General features: G+C 43.1%; 1 protein-coding gene across 4 annotated transcripts in view; it reads right to left on the bottom strand.

Annotated features, from left to right (window-relative positions):
- Positions 1-2,782: 2,782 nt before the first annotated feature.
- Positions 2,783-9,935, bottom strand: part of LOC106589318 (formin-like protein 1) — a 63,749-nt gene continuing 56,596 nt past the window's right edge. For 2 of the 4 annotated variants that reach the window (XM_014179111.2, XM_014179114.2), the window contains exons 18-25: positions 9,333-9,567; positions 9,137-9,205; positions 8,948-9,028; positions 5,745-6,038; positions 5,142-5,243; positions 4,815-4,919; positions 4,570-4,678; positions 2,783-2,927 (exon numbers count right to left, since the gene is read on the bottom strand). In XM_014179111.2, the coding sequence (XP_014034586.2) occupies positions 2,827-2,927; positions 4,570-4,678; positions 4,815-4,919; positions 5,142-5,243; positions 5,745-6,038; positions 8,948-9,028; positions 9,137-9,205; positions 9,333-9,567 (1,096 nt within the window). In that variant the 3' untranslated portion in view covers positions 2,783-2,826. Of the gene's footprint in view, positions 2,928-3,149; positions 3,261-4,569; positions 4,679-4,814; positions 4,920-5,141; positions 5,244-5,744; positions 6,039-8,947; positions 9,029-9,136; positions 9,206-9,332; positions 9,568-9,935 lie in introns of all 4 variants that reach the window. The other 2 variants (XM_014179113.2, XM_014179116.2) reach the window with 2 other exon arrangements.

Here is a 9,935-nt window from a genome sequence, read left to right as displayed (position 1 = left end):
CACTCCACTAAATGCAAGTCAGATAATCCCACAGAAGGGTTATGTGCTGTCTGGACCTGCAGGAGGAAAGTGTAATAATATTGCCATGGAAGCTCTCTGTGCACAAATATATACCACTGGCACCAAAAAATATACATAACTGGAGATAAAACATCACCTTGACATTAATATAATGTATTATTCATCTTAAATATAGAAATAAGAGCTAATATGAAAAGGAAAATAAAGACCACGCAATTAACCTCAGAATAATCTAAATCCTATCGGAGATATACCGTATTGTGAGAAAATAGCATACTGCCTGATAGTTATTGTTTGCAGTGATGATATCATGTACATAATTCAATCTTCATCTATGTTTTATATTATCAGGACTGTATTTTTATACTTGAACAGAGGATTCATAACCACATTTTAGACATGTATTCTGTAAATGAATTTGTGTGCGTTTTGTTTTCTATTGCCATCATTTCGGTTCCGTACTACTTACTTAGACCATTGAGCAAATTGTTAGTATAATTTCTTGTCATAGACTAATATGGTTCATGGCAGGAGACAAAGAACACATGCGGTGACATTTGTGAAAAATCGGAAACGTTTGGGAGGCTTGTTCGGGGAAACAATAGAAATCAATGATGAAGGGTTGTGAACTACTTAAAGCAGCACTACACTTCAGCTTGCACGGATAGAGGGAACGAAAGAAATAGAGAGACCCAGAGCACATTTCCTCATCCCTCTTGACAAGTACTCACTGGTGACTACCCACAACTGTCTTCCTCTATCCTAATCAAAAGTCAACAATATCGTATGTACAATATGGTTTCTTGATGAATGTGTGGTTGTTTAAAGTAGTCTGTGGGTGTTATACATCATGTAAATAGACCGAGAAGATGTTATTATATGGATTTTTATGTGAATTTCTTTTTTTGTTGTTGTTGAGAGAAACGTAATCCAAAACAGCATGCACATAGTGTACATTCCCGGAATTTGCACGCTGGGTCAACAAAAGGTTCTGTTACTTCTGTCAATACCTCTCCTCTGTGTATAACTGTTGGTGTATATTAGATTAAACATTGTACAGGATAATAGATTTTTGTATCATGTGCAACAGGGTCAGTCAAAACAAATGTTACTGTCAACGTTGATGTAAAGAAAAATAGATGAAAACATCGTAGAGCAACTACTCTTCCGTTATTCTGAGAGTGATTCTTGCTGTGCGTGTGAGATAAGTGTTGTTTATGAGTACTGAAGAAGAATGACACAGCAATACGGTATGCTAAAGACCAACTAACAGTGCAAATGCTACGCCAATTCTACATACTGAAAGAACTGTTGCTGCTTTTTGTGAGATCAACTATGGTACTTAACAAAGACTGCTGCTTTTGTACCTTTCTGTTGTGTTTTTGTGACAATAAAAGTGAAACCTCTTATACAAGAAAGGATTTGATTCAAATTCATTCAGGGTCAGAAATGAACTCCAAACCAATTTCATGTTTCATGCCTTCTGATGTTATAAAGTAGCAGAAATCACAGTATAAAATATTTATTAGTTCAAACCCAAAATAGTGAAACAAAGAAAGGGTTAATCATTCAAATATTTTGAACATAATACAAATATTGTTCTAAGCTCTGTTCTGAGTTGTTGTAATCCAACTAGTCCTAGGACAGACAGACAGACAGACAGACAGACAGACAGACAGACAGACAGACAGACAGACAGACAGACAGACACAGACAGACAGACAGACAGACAGACAGACAGACAGACAGACAGACAGACAGACAGACAGACAGACAGACAGACAGACAGACAGACAGACAGACAGGTCAATATGCCTTTACACCAGATACAGCAGTTATTGGGTTTGACAATCTGCAGCCATCAAAATACCACAAATAGAACAAACTATTCATTATGAAACACAAATGTAGTCTTGCCTAGCTTTCACTGATTGTTACTGTATGTACACTGTCCCAGTGCTGAACCTCCCATACACGGGTCCTAAAGCTCTAATGAAGATTGTAGAGAATGAGGGGGATTCTTATTTAAATCATTCCGTTGAACTATGAAGTCCATCCATGGCCAAGCCCTTACTCCACTAACATTATGTAGAAATAGGAAGTGTTTACTTCAGTAATAAAGCCCGCGGGGGTGTGGTATATGGCCAATATACCACGGCTAAGGGCTGTTCTTTGACACGACGCAACACAAAGTGCTAGAACACAGCCCTTAGCGCGTGGTATATTGGCCATATATCACAAACCCCCGAGGTGCCTTATTGCTATTAGAAACTGGTTACCAATGTAATCAGAGCAGTACAAATAAATGTTTTGCCATACCCGTCGTATACGGTCTGATATACCACGCCTTTCAGCCAGTCAGCATTCAGGGCTCGAATCACCCAGTTTATGATGAGGAATAGAGTGTATTTACTGTAGTTGTTTGTTGTGGATCGGAGGGGTATTAGGAGACAGCACCTCACAGTTTAATATTCCTAAAGCTCTACTTAGAGGGTGGAGGTTTGCTGTGGGTAGAACCACAGGTAGAACCAATCACCTGCCATGCTGGGCTAAGCCTAGGGGAGCTATTTCAAGTTTGTGTGTGCTCTATGTCAATGAATTTAAATGAGGGTGATGCTTTGTGTGTGTGTGTGTGTGTGTGTGTGTGTGTGTGTGTGTGTGTGTGTGTGTGTGTGTGTGTGTGTGTGTGTGTGTGTAGCGTGTAAGCGTGTGTGTAAGCGTGTGTGTGTGTGTGTGTGTAAGTGTGTGTGTGTGTGTAAGCGTGTGTGTGTGTGTGTGTGTGTGTAAGCGTGTGTGTGTAGTGTTTCACAGGAAGATGTCGGAGGAGACTTGGAGCTTCTGTCTGGGCTTCCACTTGGCGCTGACACGGGACCCGTCTGTCCGTCTGTACGGCTGGTTCCTCAGGTCTAGCAGGGATAGTGAATGATAACAACAGCACTGTGAGACCACAACACGGAACAAGTCTGGTCTAAACAGGCTTTTGTAGTGACACCGCCACGCAAACAAAGACAGACAGACAACTGCATCAAGAGACAGAGAGATCCACAGAGAAACATAGTGCTACACTCTAGTGGTGTGCATAGGAGACACAGGCATCTCCAGAGACTGAGAGAAAGCAAAAGACAGACCTATACAATTCTGAGGGGACTATGTACGCCTGTCATCACTGAAGCCAGAGTCGCAGAAGAGGCGAGAGGTGCGCTTGCCAGAGCGAGCCGTGAAGGGCACAGCCTTTAGAGCTGAAAACCACAGAGAGAGAGAGCGAGAGCGAGAAAGAGAGAGATAAAGGGAGAAGAGGGTGACGGTAAAGACATAACCAAGGGGGAGGAGAGATATGCACAGGGGAATGAGTGGGAATGACATGAAAAAAGGAGTGAAAAAGGGTGTGAAGGGAGAAGATGAATGTGGATGTGACAGATGCAACAGGATAATGTAGGTGGTGGTGGATATTGCATGACGACAGTTAGTTATAATGTTTTTGCGGAAATGGATAAAGGCTACAGAAAATCAAGCATCATCAGCAACCATCACTCCTGTTTTGCTGTGGCACGTTGTGTTAGCTAATCCAAGTTTATCATTTTAAAAGGCTAATTGATCATTAGAAAACCCTTTTGCAATGATTGGGACAGCTGAAAACTGTTGGCCTTCTAGGCAGAGTTGCAAAGAAAAATCCATCTGTCCAGTGTCTGTTCTTTTGCCCATCTTAATCTTTGATTTTTAACTGGCCAGTCTGAGATATGTATTTTTCTTTGCAACTCTGCCTAGAAGGCCAGCATCCTGGAGTCACCTCTTCACTGTTGACGTTGAGACTGGTGTTTTGCGGGTAGTATTTAATGAAGCTGCCAGTTGAGGACTTGTAAGGTGTCTGTTTCTCAAACTAGACACTCTAATGTACTTGTCCTGTTGCTCAGTTGTGCATCGTGGCCTCCCACTCCTCTTTCTATTCTGGTTAGAGCCAGTTTGTGCTGTTCTGTGAAGGGAGTAGTACACAGCGTTGCATGAGATCTTCAGTTTCTTGGCAATTTCTAGCATGGAATAGCCTTCATTTCTCAGAACACGAATAGACTGACGAGTTTCAGAAGAAAGTTATTTGTTTCTGGCCATTTTGAGCCTGTAATCGAACCCACAAATGCTGATGCTCCAGATACTCAACTAGTCTAAAGAAGGCCAGTTTTATTGCTTCTTTAATCAGAACAACAGTTCTGCTGTGTTGAGTTATGCTAGTTCAGCTGTGCTAACATAATTGCAAAAAGGGTTTTCTAATGATCAATTAGCCTTTTAAAGTGATAAACTTGGATTAGCTAACACAACGTGCCATTGGAACACAGGAGTGTTGGTTGCTGATAATGGGCCTCTGTATGCCTATGTAGATATTCCATAAAAAAATCTGCCGTTTCCAGCTACAATAGTCATTTACAACATTAACAATGTCTACACTGTATTTCTGATCAATTTGATGTTATTTTAATAGACAAAAAATGTGCTTTTCTTTCAAAAACACACACAATGAGTGTACTGGAGACCTCGACCCATTATCCCTGACCCCACCTGTGATGATGTCCTCGATGGCTCCATCCTTGCCCTCCCGAACCAGGGGGGTCACCTGCCGCCTCTTCAGCTCCGCTATCAGATCCATCTGGGGCATCATGGGTACCTGCTGTGGGAGGGGGGGGTCAAAGGGCAGGCAAAAAGAGTTGGGGTCTAAATTATACACGTGTTGAAGGTAAGTGGAGTGAGTCAACTCTCCCTGTGTCTTATCGCTCCTACGTGGTTGGTAAAGTGTCACGGACTACCTTCTGGGATATTTCAGGCTTAGGCGAGGTCGACAGTGGCCCAGTTTTCCATTCTCTGGACAACACATCCTGCTTTTTCCTCTGCTCATTCTCCTGCTCTGCTTGCTGCCGGGGGGGGGGGGTTATAAAGACATTTGTAATCATTTATGTATGGAACACTGTCACATTAATGCAACAGTAACTGTTTGATGTGTGGCAAAGAGCTCAGTTTGTCTATGTTGATACATGAACATGCTTACGCTTTAATAGTCGGCTGTATAAGTACTGTATGAATGATTGAATGAATTGAATCAATGAAAAACGTAATTAGTCAATGTGGTGACTAACCTTATAGGCCTTGATGAACCTAACAAAGACGGGGAAGAACATGGAGGGAGGTGTGGTTTTAGGGTTCTCTCCAAAGTACTCCACCGCTGATTCATACACATCCTAAAATGAGAGAAGAAAAAAAAACGATCATACCTCGATTACACTGTACCTCATTGCTTTCTGTAGCAGTACTGTTTTACAAATATTATTAGCCTCCTAAATTAATTTAGTATAGTGCAATAAAACTGTTACTAGGTTAGCCACTGTGATTACTATTATTTGACCCTGCTGGTCATCTATGAACGTTTGAACATCTTGGCCATGTACTGTTATAATCTCCATCCAGCACAGTCAGAAAAGGACTGGCCACCCCTCAGAGACTGGTTCCTCTCTAGGTTTCTTCCTAGGTTCCTGCCTCTCTCAAGAGTTTTTCCTAGCCACTGTGCTTCTACATCTGCATTGCTTGCTGTTTGGGGTTTTAGGCTGAGTTTCTGTATAGCACTTTGTGACATCGGCTGATGTAAAAAGGGCTTTATAAATACATTTGATTGATATATTAGGCTGTACATTTTGCCACACTGATTGTCAATTTTTGATATATATTTAGTAGGGAGATTTGACCTGGGCTGTCTTGCCATCTCCTACTACAGAGTCCAGCAGGTCATTGTTGCTGGTGAGGAATTCCTGCAACACAGAGTTGTCTTCGTGTATGGCAAACTCCTTCCGGGTCACCTCCATGCCCCTCTGCAGGGCACGCACGTCCTGCAGAATGCTGTCCAGGGACACCAGAGCAGCCTTGTCCAAGAAGTACAACTCACTGTGGAAGGCTTGGAGCTCGGGGTATTTCTCCTGGATGATGTTCACTATGAAGTGAAGCAGAGTCTGTCTCCGGTCTGTGGACTTAGTGTCTAACAGCTAGATAGAATAAAAAGAAAGAAAGAAAGTTGCAAACGCTATACAGTATATGGTCCAAACTACTTCATGGGTAAACCTAATAACCAAGAAGGTACCATGTTGCCAAAACTTTGAAGGTCAGATGCAGCTGTGTTGAAATATCAAATCACTTCTGGGTAACAGTTAAGTAGCTTACTGTGCTTGTCTACAATTAAAATGGTCAACAAGAAACAAAAATAGCTTCTTAGCAAAGAGCAATTTCTCAAGCAAGAATTTAGTTAGGACTGCCTGGGAGTGGTCTGAGTGGGGAGGGGGAAAACTGAAAACTGGCTGTTATTGGCAGAGAGTGACATCACCAGGCAGTACCAAAACTCCATCCCACCAATACAGGCTGAAATTTCAGGTGCTCTTTTCAAACCGCTCTTATAAACTTAAATAATCATCTTATAATAGTCATTTTCACAACTTCACAGTATTATTCCAACCTCATAGTGTGGAAATATATACTGCTCAAAAAAATAAAGGGAACACTAAAATAACACATCCTAGATCTGAATGAATGAAATAATCTTATTAAATACTTTTTTCTTTACATAGTTGAATGTGCTGACAACAAAATCACACAAAAATAATCAATGGAAATCCAATTTATCAACCCATGGAGGTCTGGATTTGGAGTCACACTCAAAATTAAAGTGGAAAACCACACTACAGGCTGATCCAACTTTGATGTAATGTCCTTAAAACAAGTCAAAATGAGGCTCAGTAGTGTGTGTGGCCTCCACGTGCCTGTATGACCTCCCTACAACGCCTGGGCATGCTCCTGATGAGGTGGCGGATGGTCTCCTGAGGGATATCCTCCCAGACCTGGACTAAAGCATCCGCCAACTCCTGGACAGTCTGTGGTGCAACGTGGCGTTGGTGGATGGAGCGAGACATGATGTCCCAGATGTGCTCAATTGGATTCAGGTCTGGGGAACGGGCGGGCCAGTCCGTAGCATCAATGCCTTCCTCTTGCAGGAACTGCTGACACACTCCAGCCACATGAGGTCTAGCATTGTCTTGCATTAGGAGGAACCCAGGGCCAACCGCACCAGCATATGGTCTCACAAGGTGTCTGAGGATCTCATCTCGGTACCTAATGGCAGTCAGGCTACCTCTGGCGAGCATATGGAGGGCTGTGCGGCCCCCCAAAGAAATGCCACCCCACACCATGACTGACCCACCGCCAAACCGGTCATGCTGGAGGATGTTGCAGGCAGCAGAACGTTCTCCACGGCGTCTCCAGACTCTGTCACGTCTGTCACATGTGCTCAGTGTGAACCTGCTTTCATCTGTGAAGAGCACAGGGCGCCAGTGGCGAATTTGCCAATCTTGGTGTTTTCTGGCAAATGCCAAACGTCCTGCACGGTGTTGGGCTGTAAGCAAAACCCCAACCTGTGGACGTCGGGCCCTCATACCACCCTCAAGGAGTCTGTTTCTGACCGTTTGAGCAGACACATGCACATTTGTGGCCTGCTGGAGGTCATTTTGCAGGGCTCTGGCAGTGCTCCTCCTGCTCCTCCTTGCACAAAGGCGGAGGTAGCGGTCCTGCTGCTGGGTTGTTGCCCTCCTACGGCCTCCTCCACGTCTCCTGATGTACTGGCCTGTCTCCTGGTAGCGCCTCCATGCTCTGGACACTACGCTGACAGACACAGCAAACCTTCTTGCCACAGCTCGCATTGATGTGCCATCCTGGATGAGCTGTACTACCTGAGCCACTTGTGTGGGTTGTAGACTCCGTCTCATGCTACCACTAGAGTGAAAGCACCGCCAGCATTCAAAAGTGACCAAAACATCAGCCAGGAAGCATAGGAACTGAGAAGTGGTCTGTGGTCACCACCTGCTGAACCACTCCTTTATTGGGGGTGTCTTGCTAATTGCCTATAATTTCCACCTGTTGTCTATTCCATTTTCACAACAGCATGTGAAATGTATTGTCAATCAGTGTTGCTTCCTAAGTGGACAGTTTGATTTCACAGAAGTGTGACTGACTTGGAGTTACATTGTGTTGTTTAAGTGTTCCCTTTATTTTTTTGAGCAGTGTATATATATATATATATATATATATATATATATATATAACACAGGAAAATCACATTTTTGAACCATATTAGTGGGAACCAATGGAGGGGCAGCAGGTATCTAGCGGTTAGAGTGTTGGACTAGTAACCGAAAGGTTGCAAGATCGAATCCCTGAGCTGACAAGGTAAAAATATGTTGTTCTGCCCCAGTTAACCCACTGTTCCTAGGCCGTCATTGAAAATAAAAATCTGTTCTTAACTGACTTGCCTAGTTGAATAAAGGTATAATAAAGGATACAAAGTCAAAAGGTCAGCCTGATCCCAGATCTTTATTCGCTTTAGGACAGTGGTAGTCAGTGGGGTCGGCGATAGCACATAGAGATCTGAGATCAGATAATCAAGTGATACAGCACCCCATCAAAATGAGAAATACAGTGTGATCAAGAGCGAATGTGTCCAATCCTGATCATGTTGTTACTCGTCTCCAATTAAATCCATTTTGACATTAATTGATGCTTTGGGTAACTGCCATTGATTATCATCAGCAATCATTGTGAGTTGAGACATCCTCCACAGCTCCAACTTAGTGTTCTATTCATTCAGTCACTGCGGCTAATTTCAGAGTAGGCCTGTCACAATCGGTTATCTCCGGATCTCTCACTGAGGTGGAGTCCCATTGGAGTATATTACTGTAGATAATCAATTAGACGCTGTGCTAAAATGACATTCTGCTAACCCAAGTGAATCTTCCGGACTAGGGTTGGAGTACAAAACCCATGTGGCTCATCGTAGGAAAAGGAACACAAAATGAGCCTCTAACATTTGGTTGATAAATATAGTATGCTTTATGTTTGAAGTCTTTCTCACCAAGTCGAGACTCTGCAGGCGGAACCCATAGGCTGAGCCTCTCTTACTGCTGTTCATGTAGTTTCCGAAGGCTAGGATGATCTTAGGAACAGAAGAGGCATACCAACGTTGTGTCATCACACAAAACGAAACAATATAACCGCATACCATCCACGCAGTTTATCAAAAGAGCAGGTCCCCTAACAGTACCTCAAGGATCTTCTTCAGCTTGCTAGAGGACTTGATTGACATTGAGGCAGCGATGATTGCATCGAGTTGCTGTTGGAGAGATGGGAACATATTATGGTGAATTCTGGTATTATGGGGGAAGCTTTGCGCATCTGACTAGATGATAAAAAAATTTAAACAATCTTGAAATAACATTGTTTTCAGTATTTCTACTGACCGGCTGGATGAGCTGGATGCTCTCTGGGAAGTTGCCCATGAAGGTGAGCGTACTGATGCGCTGGGGCAGACGAGGGATCTTGCCAAAGCGTACCATAAACCGGTCCTCCTCGGGGAGCTCGTCCAGGGGCCTCCCGTCTCGCTCGTAGTTCTGGATGAGCTTGACTTCGTACTCTGAGGGGATGAAACGCTCCAGTAGCTCCAGGAAGTCCAGGCTCAGAGCTTCCTGGTTGTACCTGTAGGGAGGGGCAAGAGAAAGTGGAGAGAGCAAGGGTTATGTACAACTACTACTTAATACTACTTGTTCAACTACCACGCTGTTCATACACTTCGATTATTGTAAACTGACAATAGAAGTGAGTTATGAGTGTCGTGAACCTTCACACATTTCACACCGGTTCTAAGTTTATCAGTTACTATCACATGCTTAGTAAAACCATAGCTAACTATACATTCCTCTCTCTGGCTGTGCATAGTCACACTACAAAAAGGTATACATTTACCATTTTGGTCATCTGACCGCTCTTATCCAGAGCTTCTTACAGTCAATGCATTCAACTATATATAGTAGTACTACTTCTAGTCTTCCGCACAATTTACATGT

Source organism: Salmo salar, chromosome ssa28 (assembly GCF_905237065.1).
Source record: "Salmo salar chromosome ssa28, Ssal_v3.1, whole genome shotgun sequence".
NCBI lineage: Eukaryota > Metazoa > Chordata > Actinopteri > Salmoniformes > Salmonidae > Salmo > Salmo salar.
The sequence above is the reverse complement of the archived record's forward strand: the minus strand, read 5'-3'. Positions and strand labels throughout refer to the sequence as shown.